General features: G+C 38.3%; 1 protein-coding gene across 3 annotated transcripts in view; it reads right to left on the reverse strand.

Moving 5' to 3' along the window:
• Positions 1-2,629: 2,629 nt before the first annotated feature.
• Positions 2,630-19,601, reverse strand: part of LARP4B (La ribonucleoprotein 4B) — a 56,608-nt gene continuing 39,636 nt past the window's right edge. For 2 of the 3 annotated variants that reach the window (XM_032181043.1, XM_032181042.1), the window contains exons 10-17: positions 19,182-19,391; positions 15,856-15,962; positions 15,109-15,363; positions 14,077-14,122; positions 10,676-10,840; positions 7,561-7,685; positions 6,475-6,586; positions 2,630-5,969 (exon numbers count right to left, since the gene is read on the reverse strand). In XM_032181043.1, coding sequence (XP_032036934.1) covers positions 5,685-5,969; positions 6,475-6,586; positions 7,561-7,685; positions 10,676-10,840; positions 14,077-14,122; positions 15,109-15,363; positions 15,856-15,962; positions 19,182-19,391 — 1,305 coding nt within the window. In that variant the 3' untranslated portion in view covers positions 2,630-5,684. The remainder of the gene's footprint in view (positions 5,970-6,474; positions 6,587-7,560; positions 7,686-10,675; positions 10,841-14,076; positions 14,123-15,108; positions 15,364-15,855; positions 15,963-19,181; positions 19,392-19,601) is intronic. The other variant, XM_032181044.1, reaches the window with a different exon arrangement.

Genomic DNA, 19,601 nt, shown 5'->3' on the forward strand with positions numbered 1-19,601 from the left:
GTAGGCCAGGCCTGGGGAACCCAATAGCACCATTGTGCCCGGGCTGACATCTCACTACGTGTAGCTCTGGTGTAGGAAGAGATCTGGGAGACGTTTTATTAGGTACCAGTAATTTCACCTTGGCAGGTGGATTTCAGAGGTCTTTCCAGCTTCAGGGTATTTTACAACGTTATATTCAGCCATTCATCCCTCCTTCCTCAGAGCACCCTTAGCCGGGGTAGATTTACTGCTCTGCCTGCCAGCAGCTAGCGGGACGTAAAGCCATCAAACCGCAGAATGGTTTCCACGCTGTACGTGCCTAACGCAAGCACACAAAACAATTTGCTCTTCAAACTGATGCGAATTTAGGAGAGATTAGGGGGGTGATTTTGTCTGAGCCCCTCTTGCCCCAGCACATACCCCGCTGTTTTGTGAAAAATTAACTACTCCAGGCTGTTGTGGCAAGACAACAGGGATTTGTGGTAAGACTGCCATCATGAAACAGACTTCAGATTTGGCATATTTACGGTGTATATATAAGAATAGCCATTAAGGCTAAGGCAAGAACTGGACCCTTTTGTCTGTCTTCTCCCCATTATGACAACAAGGCTCAAGAATGACCGAGCTGCTTCACCAAATTGAGCCACATCCACCTAAGGTAAGGTGACACAACACCCACAAGCAAGGCTGTGTTTATGCCAGAGCCTTTTGCCCTGTGCTTGTCATAAGTTAATTGTACAAATTTCCAGTTTGGACTGCCAAAACAGCTCACCTTTCTCATCAGGGTGCCGACTGCCCACCCCTGCCCCTTCCTCCATTCTGCTGACTGTACGGCAACCTGACACATTCTGGGAAAGTTTTCTCTGGTAGTTTTCAGACAGGCAGTGTGCTGATGACATGAAGGCAATCAACAAGAGGAGGATGCTGCTAGGCACGGGTAAGCCAGCCTTTCGACAGCAGCGGCTTTTCTTGTGCTTATTTAGCATAATAGTTTGCTATTAGCATTCCACCCAGAATTGGTTTGATCAACTTACGTCGATCACTGAATTAGGTGAAAGATGTGTAGCCACGTTTTAAGTTTCATGAGGCAACAACTCAGCTACCATGACCGGCTGGCATCAGGGCTCTACCCCACTGTACAGCTCCCTCCAAACACAGAGATAAGCAGGTAACATTACTTCCACCAGCTAACTTTTAGTTGAAATCACTTCCCTGACTCAAGCCATTACACCCATAAAGCCAGGCCATAAAAGCAGGTAGACCAAGAGGTTTCCAGGATTTTGAGAAGTAAAAGCACATTAGAAAGTGTAGAGAAAACATTTTATGACATTTTAAAGAAGCCCCAGGATCAAAATACAAGAGGTTTCTGTGACAGTAAATACTGTCTGGATACTCAATTGCATTTAATCTTCCCCAGTTGCTATTTCTCCTCATGCCCTGTAGGAAAATAAACTGTTTCTTCAGCATGAACATGGGGGCAGCTGTCATGTGTCACTTCATACTGGGGGAAACTTGCATGAATGGGACACTGCCCAGTTCTGTTGTGAGTAAATCAATCCCTGATTTCCCCCAAGCAGGGAGGGCCCTGAGGAACTACATCAATACTGTGGCCACAACGCTGATGGGTTTGTGCATTTCTACACGTTAGGTAATAGGGGACTAAGTTCCCCTATTGTGGCATTAAAATTGGTCATCTTCAACGTGGTCCACACGAGGACCAAACCTAGCGTTTAGCTGACACACCAAGGTTTGCTGTCATTCATAAGCCCACAGTGCCCAATGTGCCAGGGATCATGTACGTTGACAGACTCTGAGGAAAGCATTAATAAAGACAAGAACCCCTTGTAATCAAAGCTTCATGTTAGCTCCCACCCCTTTATTCCCACCCTCAAGTTAATCACAGTTAACTAAGAGATATTGCTGCCTCCACCAGTGATATTATTTGCTCCTGCTGCTACATAGCCCTAGGTGATGGTTACAGCAGCTGTGCTGAACAGGAAAGAAAGAATTTTTTTTTTTCCCAAAATTAGAAATAAAGAATTTCCAAAAATGGGAGCAAAAGACAAAAGGTAATAAAATACTGCTGAAGAAAGGTTTAATTAAAAAAATCAGGAATTCAACAGTGCCTAAATCTTTATTTTTCATAACCTACATATTTTTTTTTTCAAATTAGACAGTTTTACATTTTATGACACAAAAGGAAACTTAAATTACTGATAGTTTACATGTAAGCTTGATTCCAGTCTTAATGGAAGAAGAACAAAAACAAAAACCCTCAAGAAGGCTTCCATATTACACTTCTATTTCATGAATTGGCAGCTGTTAGGTCTCCTTAGAAATCTTCGATTGTCTGCTGCTATTAGTGTAATAGGTTACAAAGCACATAAAAATCCCTAACTGTAGCTAGCTGAAGGAGATACAGAGATAGGTATGCACCATTACAGTCAGCTGTTGCTTGAGATACACTGCACCACGCTCAAACAAGGGCCTTTCTGTGCCAACTGCTGAAGTCTTTAAGAGGATAAAGCAGCAACCGAAGAAAATTGCCACCGTTCATATGTTTCCACGTGGCAAGTGACAAATGTCGTGGTGGGGGACTGATCTGAAACAAGATTACACAAAGTTTAAAAAGCAACTTTTTTTTTTTTTGAATTCCTGGAAGAAGAGTCTCAGATCCCGTTTTAGCTTGTTTGCAAAATGAAGAGCATCACCACACAATCCCACAAGGTAGAATGCCAATTTTAATTACTGTATCCCTGAACCTTTAACTCAGCTACTGCTTTGGGGAGGTTTTTCATTTTAAAAGCCACATTTTATTATCTCCATGTATCGTAGCAACAGTCTGCATGCAACTTCACAACTCTACTCCGAAAGCTCCATTTTGTCATCGAGTGGAAAAAAAATCTCCAAGTAAAATGCAGTAAGGATAAGTTGTACATTACACAGCTATTTGGCGTGTCACCTTTTTTTTTTTTTCTTTTAAAAAAAGCTATAAAAACCACATCAGAGGAAGATTTAAACTTTCGATGCAACAGACTGTTGCTGGGTAAGCAGTAATTACAGTGTATTGACCTAGCACAAATGGCAGCAGAATACATCAGAACAGCACAACACATCCTGCTGGTCTCAATATATTACCTTATGTACCAGTTGAGCATTATGACTAGCTGTACACAGTTGCCGTAAGTAACCACTTGTGATTGTTTGCAGCTGGTAAGCCTTTCACTTTCAGCAGACAAACAAAATGAACCATACAGCCGGCCTAAACCATACACAAATCTAGCTACCACTTTCACTGCCACCGGGGAAAGGATAAGCATGTTAAAATCCAATGACAGAACTGGCTGAGCAGTTTTGGTGATGTTGTCAGAGTCCTATCTCCTCCCACAGCATTCACAAAGTGCGCTTTTTAAACGAGAAAAATCAGCGGATTCCAGCATGCCCTATTTTAACCAATTCTGCAGCATACAACAGGCTGGATTTAGGTCAACTAGTTACCGATTGATGCTTTTAATAGGAAATTTATCAGGAGTTAACTTCTACAGTTACTTTACAGTTCTATGAATCATACTTAGGAAAGCACTGATACTCTCGAAAGCAGACAAATAAGCTTCAGTGTATATTTTCTTAGCAGTCTAAAGATTTTTCCAATTAAATTTGATTTTATTAACAACTTAAAATTACAGTTTGACTGCTAAAATTCAATATTTACATTGCAGAAAACTTTGGAATTGGTTAAATCACTTGTTTTTTAGAGGGATTTAGGAAAACATTTGAGGGCTTTCAAATAAGACTTTTCGTTCCGTTTCCCTTTTGCAGTGAAGAGGCAGAGTCAGTTCAGCACACCAGAATAAAATAAGAAAAAGAAAAAACAACAAATTAAAGTAATATTCAAACCACAACATTTAGTTTATCTACATCCAGCTCAACAGCAACATTTATAATATCAATAATTTTTATCAGATTTTTTTCTTTAGGGTACCTTTTTATATGTTCTGATTATTTACAACTGTACAAGCAAAGCACACACTTCCAAGTGCACATATTTAATACAGTATTGACTATTTGCATTTACAGATTTTTCAACAATCTGAAAAAGATCAACTGTTTAAGATCTTTAAGGTATATTACAAAAACTGCTGCTAGTTCCTGTACTACAGTATGTTTACCCAGTAAGACCAGTGACAATAGATACATACTGTAACTGAGTAATTCTGTATTCCACTCTTGCTAACCCTCAATGGGGTCAGACCTCATTAACTCTAAGCTGTCTTGTACAAAAGTTAAGGCAAAGTCATTTTCAAGTTTAAATAAAATTCAAGTCTTTAAATATTGGATGGAAATAATTCTTTAAAAAAATCAGTTGTTTAAATAAACATTTTTGTGGAATAAACTGTACTGTCATAGTCAGCAGGAATGAGTTTAGTCTGAACTTCCTGCAGTTTAAACACTTAAAGAAAAGCTTTAGGCATTTTAAAACAAAAATAATTTATATTCAACTTTATTAGAAACTTGCTAATTTAGTGCATCCTTGTCCTTCAGAAAGCGCATCACTTCTAAAGTAAGTGTGAGAAACCTCATCCCAGAGGTAAATATCAGGGATCTCTTCCTCCACCACACAAAACAAACACCATTATCTCACGGCTCGAAAAATTTAAATCCATATGCCAATGCTTGTAGTTACAGGAAGACGTCAACACAAGGCTGACTAAGATATGAACTCTTTCAAAGAGCACTTGGGGTAGAGTTTAAAAAAAAAAAAGTCTACACAGAGCACAGGGGTAACCAGAACATACAGCGCTGACTCAGTTAACTCCCTTACAAGCACAGGGAAGCTAAGGTTATCACAAGAAGGCTACAGTGCTTTCTCCTGATAACATCCACTAATAAGCTTCACCACCATAGAAGCTCACAGACTTAATTCTTTCTATTCACAATGTGCTTTGTATTTGCAAATTATAATATCAGTTTTATTCTGGAGTGAGAAGATGGTTACTTGCTTGCAGTAAGTCAAAAAAGGAAACATTTTAGAAAGACTGCTATGGTGCTCCGTAGGATTCATTCTCTGTGTGCAAAACATCAAAAAAAGATTCGATTTTTAAAAACGCTAGAAACAACTACTCGTTTAACCTAAAAGTGCAAGTTCATTTGCTGACATTTAGTACAGCAGCCCAATAAAAAAAATCTTCAAGGTCACATACTAACTCGTAAAATATATCTACTTCCTTGCACCTACACACTAGCTGCCGTTATCAGTCTTTTGGACACTTTAGATATGTACTTGCAGACCAGTTTATTAAAAATATTGCAGCAGCACATTTCTGCTTAACAGTTTAGAAAAAAACTCACTATACAGAGCTTGCACTCACACAGCCACAGAGAGGCTTAATAAAAAGTTGATTCTTTTTCTAAGACAAATATTTTACATCTTGAAAAAAATAATCACACTAAGCTTCACCTCCAATTAAGCACCAACCTAAAGGTAAGGTTTAGAACAACTATCCAGAAATATCCAGAAAAAATAGAATGTTTGTTCAAGAGGGGAAAAAGTATTTCACAGAAAAATAACTTGCAGGCATTGTTATATGCCTAGTATCACTGCAAGCTCCTAACCAGCAACTCATTCTCAGGTATCTTAGTGGGAACATGGGTTTAATTTGTGGGAAGCAGACCTCTTTTTGAATCCCTCCCAGTTGTTAGTTTCATCACTGAGGAGATTTAGGAGGGGTGTTCTGTTCTTTATTTAAACGTTTGCCAACAACAGCTGGAGGGGACGATCTGCGTCCTGACTGTCTCCTCTGGTCTTTGGGTTGTCCAGGATGTGACTTCGCAGGAGGAGGTTCTCTGTTTTTCTCTATTGTTTCTGTGGGCTTTTTTTCTTCTTTCCCACATGCTACAGTGTTTGGCTTCTGTTCTTTCTGGGGTTGCAATGTAGGAGGATCCTTAGTTGTTCTCTGGCAAATTTCTGCATAACTAGGTTTTCGCAGTTCCTGGGAAATCAACAGCAAACAGGACAGCAGAGTTAAAGCATCCTGAGCAAAAATCATTTACTTTAATGAACAAAAAAGGTAAAACCTTTTGTGACAAGCAACTGCCATGCTTAAACATGCATGTGAGAGTTTCAATATGAAGTTTACAGAAGTGGTACAGAAAAGGTGCAAGACAAGGGAAAATGCAGAACACTATTCCAGAAGAATGGGATACTGTGACAGAGAAAATACTTCAAATTCAGGTAAACACTAAAACAGCTGAAACAGCACGAACACTCCAGTTTAGGTATCAACATACAGATTAATACTTCTACCTCAAGGCAACTACCAAGTCAGACGACAATTCAGGTAGCGCTATCATTCAGTGGAAGTTAATCTTGAATATTTTTGAACTGTTAATTGCACATCACGTGATCAAGCAGCATTGGAGAGCAACAGAAGCGATATTCTGTTAAATACACCAAAATGAATCATTAGGAGAAAGTAAAGTAGTGAGGGCACTTACCGTGGCAGCCCCGTTGACTTGTACCGATTTACATGCAGTACTGAGTGTGGAAGAAGAAAGCCTTTCTGCACTCTGTGTCTCTCTCTGCTGTTTATCCACAACCTTGGAGTCCCTGTAAAGCATCCAGCAGGAAAAAAGTCTCACGAGAACTGAAGCATCAGGATAAGTGATTGATCTAGTAATGGCTCTGAAACTGTCTGAGTATGACTGTGAAGTTATAGCGTGCCAGGCAAATTGTAGCTATGACTAGCATTGCATTTAAAAAACACTATCAAACAAATGTTAGTGTGGAATCTGACATGACCTAGTATTTGTGACATTCTGATAGCTTTTGATAGTCAGTTATGTTACTCCTTTTTCTCCTATGAAGACAAACTGAGGGAGTTGAGGGTGTTCAGGGAGACCTTACAGCAGCCTTCCAGTACCTAAAGGGGCATTCAGGAAAGCTGGGGAGGGACTCATTATTGGGGGGTGTAGTGACAAGGACAGGGGATAATGGCTTTAAACTAAAAGGAGGGGAGATTTAAATTAGATATTGGGAAGAAATTCCTCACTCCAAGGGTGGTGAGGCGCTGGCACAGGCTGCCCAGAGGAGCTATGGATGCCCCATCCCTGGATGTACTCAAGCCCAGGCTGGATGGGGCTCTGGGTAACCTGGTCTAGCAGGAGGAGTCCCTGCCCTTGACGGGGTTGGAATTAGGCAATCTTTAAGGTCGCTTCTAACCCAAACTGTTCTACAATTCTTTACTGTATGGACAATGATACTGCCCATGCTTCAAAGCTATCTAAATACAAGACAATGAAGTAGGTACTCAGTAATTTTTTAATACTTGCTAAGGCTAAAATACAACACTAAACATAAATACAACACTAAACGTTTGTCTGTTGAATGACTGTCTGGATCACTATTATAATACTATTATATGATGTTCAGAAATTAAGTTTCATTGCCTTTGCTACAAGTACAAAAAATTACTTTCATCAGTATTTCAAAAGCTATTTAAAGTGTTCCATCTTGCATTCTGATCACAGCAAATGCAAACATGACAGAGTAGAATAATTACAGATGTGCAATTAAGTTCTTACTCAGAAGACTGGGTTGGCGAAGGAGACCTTTCAAACGTCCTGGGCAATGTAGAAGAGACTGGCAACAATGGCTCCCGAGGAATTCCAGATGGAATAGTGTTTGTACTTGCATCCACATTAACGTTCTGAAGGAGAAAAAAGGCACAGAAGGGCAATCATAGTATCCAATTAACGTGGTTTGCCTGAAAATTAATGCAATCAGGAAACAGTTTATATGTCGATTTCAAATTGTGAATTAGCTACAGGAAGCTACAGAATTAGCTACCTATATTGGAAGGGTTCAATACATGGATTGGAACTAAAGTTTTTTCCCTTTACAATTACTTAGGAACACTGACAAATCACACCAAGGCTCTTTTGCAAGGGAGTCTGAAGCTTTTTTCCCTGGGGGATACATCTGGATGACAAAATCACTTCTTTTGACCTTGGAATTTTGCATCCAGTGGTGACAAAGGCAGCTTGGTGTCTCCTTCCATACCCATAGTTAGCTTATTAAGACTAAAGTCTCCCAGAGTTACACACAGCTTCTGCAAAGTTCTAGCTTCTTACTCAGCACCATCCTGATATCTGCTGCCAAAAGCAAAACAACTCTAAAAAAAAAAAAAAAAAAAAAAAGAAGTTTTTGTGAACTAGGATATGACCATCAATTCAAAGTCCCTTTTCTATGCTTAGTGTGATTTGCTACGAGAAGAGGCTTTTTCTGCAGCCCTGACAAGATTATTCTGATATCAAGTGAGATTGTGTTTCTAGATACAGGCCAGATAGATTCAAGATGCATACATGAATTTAAGTTGTCACAAAGTAAGAAGTAAAACAAGACTTTAATTTAAAAAATGTATTTCTAATAACTTAACCATTTCACGTGCTTTAAAAAGTGTTTTTTCATACTGCTTCTGACCTGACTGATTCTAGAACCAGAACTGGAAAGAAGGGAGAGCAATGGCGGAACCCCAGCACAGAAGGAACAAAATAGCCATCCTTCTACCCCTAAGGCCAGCAGTCAAAGGTCATAAAACACAAGACTCCTGTGGTCACTACTAAAAAAGAAAATGGTATTTGATGACACGTAAATCAGGCAGCATAGGTTACTACACTGGATTTAAGCCTGGTTTTATTTGAAATAAAAGTAGAACCATATGAGGCAGATGTTTAAAAATAAAGGAACAGCTTCTACTAGTCATACTCACTGTAACAGTACGTGCCTAGTCTTGAATTTGGAAGTTGCTGAGCATTCTGGCCCAAGTCCATTGAAATTTGTAGGTACATGGTTAATTGACAATAACTTCAAGTGAAGCAGACATACAAGTGCTGTTGCTAGGCCAAAACTCTCAGCCTCTCATCTGACAGAGGTGCAGCTTCCCAGTTAGAAAATATGGGATGATTAGCTCCTGCCATTCCCCAGAGCTACATCTAAAGAGCAGCTAGATATGATGGCTCCGTAACAATTGCTGGAAATCATAAAACCTAAGTCCACTTAGCTTCTTTACACAGGTCTTGCCAATCTGTCAAACAGGAGTAGCACTGCCTAAATCTAATTCAGCACTACGTAGCTATGTCATGCAACAAAAAATTGCTGAGATTAAGATGAAAAATAGCCTGTATGAACTGGCAAGATTCCAGTGTTAACCTTGCTAGTAGAACACAATTGCTCTTTGAAGCCAGTTACTGCTATCTTATTATTCACGCCAACATGGAAATAGTGCAATTCCTCTCTTGCACACAATGGTACAGACATTAACTCATGGAACCCAGAAAAATAAAAATAGGAAATCAAAGGAAACTTAAATGTGTCAGTGCATTGTACCTGCACAGTATCACTTCAGTGACTCTACAGGGGAGAAGTGCAGATTCATTAGGTTAAGTACAGTGCAAAGCAAGTACTGGATTTGTAACAGGAGGAGCAACACGTTTTAAATTGTAGCAGTGCTGGTGACTGCTGAAATTATATTTAGAACATGAAATATAATAGCTAAAACCACTCTAGAAATAATATAGGTAAAATACAAGTACACAGATTGCCAAGGACAGATCACAATCTAGATTACTGGCACACATTAAATTGAAGACTGCTCTTATCATGGCACTATTCTGCATGTTCCTTCTAAACACAGCCCTGGAATGCAGCTGTCTCTTGTCTCATGTGCAGGAGACACAATAAATACCATGTCTGTATAATTTCTCTTGGATGGAGACCGCCCTGCTACTTCTTTCCTTAACCAGCCTATGTCCTAACAACCTCTGATACCTGGACAACAAGAAAACACACGTGCAACAGTTCAGGTTTTAAAGGAAAAATCAGAAGATCTCGGTGTTCATTTGGTTGCTTTACACTGCTATGTCCAGCAGTTAGCTTCTTCATTTAGAAGTCAGCCCCTGGATATAGAGGTGCAAAGCTACCAAAACACAGATTAACATTACAGCTAAGAAAAATTTTAAATTATAAACTTCCATAGCCTGGACTGTTCAGTAGTGTACAGGGCATATCACTCTTAATAGAGAACATACTGTCACTCACAGTTCTAAGACAGTTCTAAGGATGAAATCTACGAACAGCTACTGAACATCAATTCTCACCTGCATCTCCGCTGTATCTAGAGAGCAAACTTTGGTTGACAAATCATAGTTACAATCTTTGTGCAATATGACACGACAACTCTTGGAACCAGCTGGTTTTGATAGCAGTTCTTGCTCCAGCTGTGATGCTTTGTGTATTAAGATTACATAGGCAGCTTCTTTATATTTCAGCACTTAAAAGTTTGTCACTTGAAAGTGTTTTATACACAGTTCAGAAGTCTTGACTTTCAAATAGGAGGAAAATTAATCATTTTTCACATGGGTCCATCAAAAACGCTGAGGCAATCAGGAACGGTAAAGAGCACATTTTCTAATCTCTGATAATCTACTTGTGCAGGTGCACGTATTCCACACTGTTTCAAAGAGAATACCCAACAAATTCCAAAATATAAATGCAGAAGGCAGTCACACAACATTTGACAGCTGTTTTTTTAAAAGCATTTCTCACGACCCATGTCTTTTCTACATAAGACACCAAATCTGAAAGCAAGAGATATGCAATTCTTTGTTTTCCCAATGAAAACAAACACTGACTACTCACTCTTTCTTTTGACGTTCCTATTACCACACTGGACAGTCTGTTTTCAAAAAGGTCTTCAGTCTTTAAATTGCCAGCAGCCCCGGGTAATGGAGGAAAGCTAGATAAACCCAATTCAAAGCTAGGAGACGGAGGTTTTGGGGGTGGTGGAGACTGTGTTTGGCCTCTCTGGAACAGAAATAACATGCTGAGGTTACCACACTGGATGACAGAAAGGAAAATCATTAATCTAAATGTTTTACATTTGATTTACATGTGCAAAGCCCTGCAGACCTCCCTCCACCTCACTTCCCAAGAAAATCACAGTACCCAGGAATTCATTTTCCATTGGTGCCTTTAAAATATTTAATTTAATTTAAATGGGATGGCATAAATATCTTTAAAAACATCACATGCATAAACTGTAATGCTACTGGTATAGTTAAGTCTTCTCCCTGACCCTTCTTTCAGGATGTACAATACACTGACATGAAAAAGACCATTTTAGATAACATGATACAGTGAGAATTCAGAAATAAAGCCCCTTTATGTGTTGATGTTAACATTCTATGTGAAAGGCAAGAGATAAGAAGAATCTTATATCATTCAAGTTTGGATATATTAAAAATTGGCAAGACAGCATGCCTTGCATTTAATGTAGATGATGGCAATTTTCATCAAATTTACTAAGTGACCATATGAGTACACATTTAAAATGCAAATAATCAAAGCGATTTTTGAAACATGAATTTTTCTAATTAAACCTAAGAAAAACAAAGTTCCAGGCAAAAACATTATTGGGTTTAAATCCATATAACCTACAGCAGTTCAAGAATTAAATGAGTCCTTCGGGCAAAGATCACTCATGGAAACTGCTTGTAAGAATTTGTAAAACTGAATTTGTAAAACTTCTATTTCTGTCAAAAAAATAAAATTCATTTTGTTATATACTGGAACTTAAGTTACCCATTAACTTTGTCTACATCATGTAAACAAAGATGTAACAGATGTTACTGTTTCATGACTGTGCTAACGTGATCTCTGCTTCAAAATAGTAAATACAAAGCTGTCTTTGAGATGATCCCTATTTTTGACAAGGGAAACAGTTCCTAGTATATCGCTGAATGTGAGAATAATGCTTATAGACAGAACAGGGAAAATGTTGCATTACTTACTGTTTTATCCCCTTTTTCACGAAGAACAATAGACATACAAAACTACCCTTGAGATCCTTTCACAAACTACTTTTTATGCCAAAAGAAGGGTCTATCAGTTGGGAAATAGGGAAAGAACAAACACAGAAGCAAGAACAACTGCAACCCTCAGGTTTGCTACTAAATCAGCATTATGCCCCTCCAAAGACAGAATTCAAGAGTGTTACAGCAATGAATGCTGTAAGCCTCCCAAATATATAAAAATAGAAGCTAGATGACCCAACAAAGGGTCACAGAAAGAAACTACACTTTATCCAGCTCAAACTGTAAGAGGGACAACCTTTTCCTTTTTAAGCCAGTATTTCAAATCAGAGAACTTTGTTTTCTTAAATAGGACTAACGTCCTGTAATAGATACTGCTTTAGATATTCCTAAAAAGTAGATCCCCCTAAAATATGTAAGAGAGAGTTAACGTGGATATATTAACATTTTGAATCAGAGGGACTGGGAAAGACTTAAACATAACTTAAGCTGCCAACTGCATAAAATTTCTTAAGTCAACTTCATACAAGTTCAGTAATTGGCTTATGTCCCTGGGTAGCCTCAGATACAAACTGATCAATTTCAGGTTTCGTGTGCTTTCTTGAGCAAGGATGCATTCTTCCTGTAAGTGCTCCTTCTAAAAATTAAAAGAAGTCATCTCTTCTTTCAAATACAGCTGGCTGTGCTGATGTCCTACATACAATATACAACCACTGCACATGAAATAGGATCCTGGATTCTGAAGGTGTCAAACGTCAATCTTTCACTTCAGGATATGTTACCTAACAGTGTACTGAGGGCATGCAGCTGCTCCCACCTTTGTTGAAGGTGCAGTATGGAACAGCAGAGACTAAAGATTCATGGGCCAAGAGACTGGAAGGAACCTGACTACACAGGCTGCAGTTAAAGCCTGCTGCTGAGAAAAGGGAACTGGTAGACCTGACTTCCAAAGAAGTCAGTTTTACATTTAAAGTTAAAACAACCTTTAAAGTCAGCCGAATCTGAAGAGCCTCTTTGTTCAGTAAGAGTGCCCCAGGTAATCCTCGCTCTTGCCACTCATTTATACATCATGCCTAACCTGTACCACTTCCTTGTTCTTTCAAAGAAAAGAAAAAAAATCATTGATGGAAAAAACATCAAGCAGCTCTTAAAGAGCAGAAGAAACAAGTACTGAGAACCCTACATGTAATCTGATCTCACTGAGTTTTGAGAAGTTTGACAAGAACCAAAAGGAACCACTTGCCCTGTTATACTTCCTAAAGCCTTGACATTCTTTTTTATCTGTGTCCCATTAAACTACTCAACAGCAGGAGGCACCAATATGCAAATGCAATTATTTCAGACTTCTGAGAAAGCATTATGGCTCAAGCAGTGCCATTTCTCTGCAACTCTAACATGAATCATGAAATAATCCATTGAGATTTCATGAACTTGCAATGTGAAGCAGAAATAAATTGCAGAGAAGTGCCTGGTTTTAGCTAACCAAACCCTAGTACTATTAAAACATAGCTAGTGGGTAGAAGAAATAAGTTAAGTCCAGTCTTTTCAAGTATTTATTTAGGCCTCCACCTTGAATTTAAGTTCACAAAAATCACAGTATTTCAAGTGTTAGCATATCCACCCTTATCAAGTGGTCCTGAACACCTTAGTGCCTCTTGCATAAGCAGAATCTCTCATACCCTCCCTATAAATGAAGAATGACGATATGGTTCCTGAAAAAACAGCTTTGTCCTTCTTCCAAGGAGAACTAAAACTGTTGTGTTTGTTTTGTTTTTGAACTCTCCTCAGAGTTGGAAGTAGAAAGGGAGAAACAGGGAGATGTATTAAAGAAATAACTGATCACTTCATAGCTAACATTCTAGCTATACATTATGTGACACATGGATCTGTTAACTACTCAATGTCTACATGAATGATAATCAAATCTCAAGCTAGGCTAAAGTTGGCCCTCCGTGAATGCAAACAGTCAATCATACTGACAAAATAAAAGTAAGGTAGAAGTCATTTGCCATGATAAAAGAGTAATTTTAACTTTTTGCTGACTTTTGAATTAATGGACAATGTTCTCTGATACCCAAATGCAGTAAACTCAATTGAATTTAATCAGCTATCTTCAGTCAAACAAGTTCTTCTGCAATAGCTCATCTCACCTGCTATTACACATAATATCCATACTATTGCCTAGCTACCCCACTTTAATTATAATTGAATGCGATCATGAAAACTCACCGTAAACTTGTCCTCCCTTTTCTTTCGGTAGCCATACGAGTTTTTCCTAAGGGAAAGAAAACAGTTATCAGAACCTCACCTTTACATGAATAGAGAAATTAAATTGAATCACTATTTCATTCATCTTTAGTTCTTAATAACCTGTCTAGAATGTTTTAGGGAAAGGTTAGCAAACTCATTAAAATAAAGGCACAGACTTTATACAAGTCAGCATAACACACTATTGGCAAGTAATTCCTGAGTTAAAAGTGCATCTCGGTGCCAAATATGTATAATGCTTAGACAAAACCTTTGAATAGCCAGGGGAAATATATTTTTTTTAAACACACAAGTTTAACGTAGGATCATCTGCAAAAGATGCAAGTTATCTTCTGATTCAGTAAGTGACTCAAAATGGTTTACTTGGAAACAAAAGCACAACCATCATTAAAGAAAGTACTTTTATAAATCACTTATTAGAACTGCCCCGTGATTCAAAAATTCTAAGATTAACCTGCTAAATTCTCTAATTAAAATTGGTGCCATCAGTTTTCAGCTCCTCAGCTCCCCCTCAAACTGCACAACAATAGGTTTTCTTAGTTGCATGTAATCCTTCTTCCTCCCTCCATATCCCTCCATACAAAGCCATCATCTTGAACGTTGTAAACATCTAATACGGGTAAAATTCTGGTCTTTCAGGTGCACGATCTACACTGTGACAATGGAATGGCACAACTGCTTCATTAAAGCCAAACATGCAAAAACCTTTCCTACAACACCTAAAGAAAGCATGGAGGATTAGATCTATGTAAGTTGTTCATCAGGTGCCTTTAATGGCTTTCATTTGGTAGGAAAGTATGCAATTCCACTTCACTTTTTTTTTTTTCCCTCTATTTAGGGCTTCAGAGGAAGTACTTTGCAAGATTTTAGGTTTGAAGAGAGAGTCTCAGATTAAAATAGTAATGAGAACAGCACTGATAGCATTCCTCTTTTACTAAGAGCAGCAGCACCAATAGTGTGTACTTCAGCAGATATCTACAGAAGCACACTCACCTTCCTCTACCTAATCCAGGAGACGAGTCCACACTGGTCTGTTCCATTCGTCCAGTTCCTACTTCCCTCTTGGTGTAACTCGTAGTAGCATTCTGCATCCGTGTCCTGTTTTGTCCCGGCTGCCGCGTCTGTGGACTCCTGACGCCATTGATTAAACGATCAGCAGAAAAGTTGAATATTGTAGGACTGTCTAGAAGCCCAGGTCCCCTTTCTGCACTGGGTATTGTATGTCGTATATGGGACTTGCTAGGATTCCTACAAATTCAAAAGTCATTTCAACATACATACTATGAGGCCTAAGCCTATACACAGAATTCAGAAGAAGCAAAGTCTTTGGTCCTCTGTTGAGTGTTTCATTTACAGGAATTTTAAATATTCATTTCAACAGGCCATGTGAACCCTTCCATTTTATTTTCAACTCTGGCTTAACTAAAAACTACTTGAAATTGAAAATGCTAGATCAATAATCCTGCTGGTCACTTGCCATCATTCAGAATATTTTATCTGAACGTATTAAATCATGGAACAGACAAGTTCTCAGCTTTCAGACAGTCCATTTGCAATTAGAAGCAGCATGTTCACTAACAATAGCAACGCCATCTGGCCTTTGGTGTCACTTAACCTTGTACCAAGTTCAGTTTCACAAATATTTTCAAGTTAGGTGGTGTTTCTAGGATGAGTAGATTAAAACCCCACATACTGGGTAATAAAGCAGTGTGTATATTGCTAAAAGAAAGTTGAACTTGCCTGTTCCTGGGAGGATACTGTCTGAGTGTAGTCAGTGGAGAAGCAGCAGGCTTGAAGGTTGGAGATGTGAACCCATTGATAAATCCAGTATTTGGAAATGGTGTTACCTAAAAAACAAACATACATACATATATATCATGCTCATGAGTATAAACAAACTTTGTACGATTTTCTCTAAGCCTTTTATTTTATATCCTTCTACACAGGTCAGTGTAGAAGAGAATGTCTCAAACAGCAATAGAGTGTTTGCCCAGTGCCTTGTAACCACCTTACAAAATGCTGTGGTGTTTGTGTTTTTTTGAGAACACAGCCACTATATACATATATTCAAGCTATGACTTGTTAGAAGTATTGAGAAATATTGAGCCAAAATTCTCAACTGTAAGCAACACTCCTCTTATTTCAGACCACACTATGAAGCATCTCTAACCCTGAAGCCATATATTGTTAGTCTCTAATGTACACAACATGTAAATATTTCTTATTTATATGCAAATCACTCAAAATAAACCTTCTCCATTAGTTCCTCATTCTAGTTAGTTATCTTCCACATGACACCTACATAAAGCCAAGAGAGCTACTGGATGTTAAATAGACCTGATTCTTTTTGCATCTTACTAATTTAAACTACATGTAACTTACTGTATCATTCCCAAAAGAAAATGCATTAGCAAAAGATTTTATGGGGGTGGGTGCATATCAACATCTGATATTAACAAGATACCTCAATTTGAAGCACATTCATATTAGCATCCCCAACCTCCATAGCATACTTTTTTTTTTTTTTTTTTTTTTTAAGAGTATGAATGAGTTTTATTTAGGAAGTATCATTAGTGATAGCAAAAGCTTGCTTATCGCCTTCTCTCCCTGGAAATAACTAAAATGCAGAAGAGTAAGACTATTTTCAATTAACGTTTACGTCATACTCAGGAATAAACTTCAATATAGCACTCTTTCTGTACATAATTAAATGATGAAAAAGACTCCATCTTCCAAAACAGCTGGGATTAACAGTTTCCTATACATGCTTGTCTAAAAAAGCCTGTCTTTGTTCTTGTGAAACTCAGAGCAAATCACTAATCAATGAAAACACCAAAGCTGTCGTCCCAAACTACTGTTTGCCTAACCTAGTGCACATTAGCAAATGCTACCTCTGACTCCCAAACCAGACTCTTAAGTTTAATGAAAGAACAAAGTTTCATCAAAACACTGCTTTGAAGTGCTTTGTGCTTTGATATTTATATCTTGAACACTGTAAATTCAACCAAAGCTAGTAAACAGCTACTGAACCTGAATAATGAAAAAGCACTGAATGCAGAAAAGGAAAATCCATTTAATTCATTGCTTAAATGGACACTAACAATTTTCACCTCTTCTTCCTTTAGAAGGATGATCCTTTTAGAGAAAAAAAACATATTTCCATTTTCCAATGGCAAAAGCATTGATTTGCTTTCTCCACAGAATTAATTTGATTCCTCAGAAGTACACCTATTTTTACAAATTGTACAGGATAAATCTTTTTTAAATACTATTATGTACTTGAAGAAGTAGTAGGTAATTTTAAAATTTGGAGGCCATGCTGCGAAACTCTAGTTTCAGAATTAAAGCTTTAAGCCTACACTATTATGTGTATTTCATCACAAGCTAGAGATGAGAAAGTACAGTTAGCATTTATGCTGAAGCAGAAGAGGAGAGAAACTTCTGGCATATGTGCACGCCATCTCTACACGCAAACTGCCATCTTGTCTCATGAAAATTATTGCAGTATCATTGTTCCTCTTGGTCCCTATTCTCCTCACTAATAATTTCTATTCAAATATAGCTTTTTCTATTGTGTGAAACCACCACGAAGGTTCAATAAACATCATATTACATTCATGTACACAAAGTGGAGCCAAATGCTGTAAAGATGTGCAGCCAGCCAATGACAAGATGCCTCAACACAGTGGGAGGCAATGCTCTGCCAGTTAATTCTCCTATTTTTTACTAAGAAAGGTAGAACTTCAATGCTGACAAACTTTTAAAAAGTCTTCCCCCAAAAGCCAAGACTAGTAAGCTTTCAGGAGTACGAAGTTCCACAATAACTTCAGGCAGATACAGACTATGTTGTGCTTGAACCTGCAGCCAATTAATCTCTATGTACATCGGTGCTACCAAATGACTCCACTATTCCACAGCAAGACTTGTGCAATAGCTGGCTTTCATTTTTCTAGAGTAAGAACCACATTCGTTTTAGCTGCTGCTTAATAACATGTCTACCTCTTAGAATAACATCGTTCACTATGCTCGTTACCTTGTCTCCTCCACATTCTTCATCCCCCTTAAAAAGCCTTCCCCTGCAAGGGTTCTGGCTGCCTTCCCTATGTGTGAAGTGTTTAGCACACCAACTTTTTAATTAGCTTGCTGTTTGGTACACAGGAAGTTTGCTCAAGTTTGTTCAAGGACACTTTCATCCTCTGCCAAAAAATCTAAAAAGCTTCTGATTTTGAAGCATTACTACCCTAGTTTTTTAGCTGCAAGCAAAGAGGCATTTATAGAGGGGACAAAGCAGCTCCAGAGGACAACATTAGTCCCTGACTCATTAACAGAAAACTATATTCATATTAATTTCCATAAGATGACAATGGAAGACTAAAATGAGCCAAGAATGTTATAATGGAGGAAAAGATGGAACACTCACTGCAGGATGGATGTCCCAAGGGAGTATAAAAGGACTTACAGCTACCACTCTAGCTCTAAGGCTTACCCTTTTTTAAAGGATTTGAAAAATACGCATTTTAAGTTTTTTTTTTTTTAATTAACAAAATTTATTTTTTATTGCCAAAAAGATGCACAGAAAATATTTTACCCTGTTTGGCATATTCTTAAGGGAATTTAGCAGGTTAAGCTAGAACTTCCCTGCTGGAAGACCAAGACGCAAAACCATCCTCATTTATGTGATGTGATAACATTCAAGTTATTCCGTACAAATTTTTTTCTGGTATTCACGTACATATTCTGAAGCTCTAGTTTCTACAGAGAGTTTTTGACCATTGCTGAAGGAAGTCTTTACTTGGCCATTTCCAAGAGAAAACTTTGCTAATCTCTGGAAAAAACTACTGCCTCAAAACCTGAAAGGTTAAGAAGAGGATCTTGCTCCAGTTTAAGAACAGATGCTATTCTCAATCTCGTACACCATGGAGAATTTTCAATAACTGTTTTTCAAGAAGAATCAGCATCTTAAAACCACCCTTTTTAGGATACGTATACTTCCCGTACCTCAAAGACTCCGTACCAAAAATACCAACTTTGAGCAGAATTAACCGCTTTTTAAGTGAGAGACTTACCAAAGCAGGGTCAAGGTAGCTGTGTGTGGTTGACCAGGTCTGTGGGGCAATTAAGCTGTACAACGGAAACTGCTGTTGGGGGCTGTATACTGGAGGTAAGTAAAAGGATGTTGTGTAACGCTGCTGCGTGTAGAGGTTCATATCCAGAGGTCTATATCCATTCTTTGGCAAAAATGTGTTTATAGCTATTGCCTTTGCTTTTATCCTTGCCTGCAAAGGAGATTAAATTATTTAATACAGCAGCCTTTCAAATGTAATCAGGATGGTTCAAACTAGCAGATCTCAAACTGTACACTTGTCAGTCATTGCTCTCTCCTTCAAGGCAGGCAGGAACTGCTGAATGCTTCCCTGCTGGCCTGATGCTGGGTTGGACATACTGCTGCCAGAAAGGAGGAAAAGGAGAAGTATAACAGCATCTGC

This window comes from Aythya fuligula, chromosome 2 (genome assembly GCF_009819795.1).
Source record: "Aythya fuligula isolate bAytFul2 chromosome 2, bAytFul2.pri, whole genome shotgun sequence".
In the NCBI taxonomy this organism is placed as follows: Eukaryota; Metazoa; Chordata; class Aves; order Anseriformes; family Anatidae; genus Aythya; species Aythya fuligula.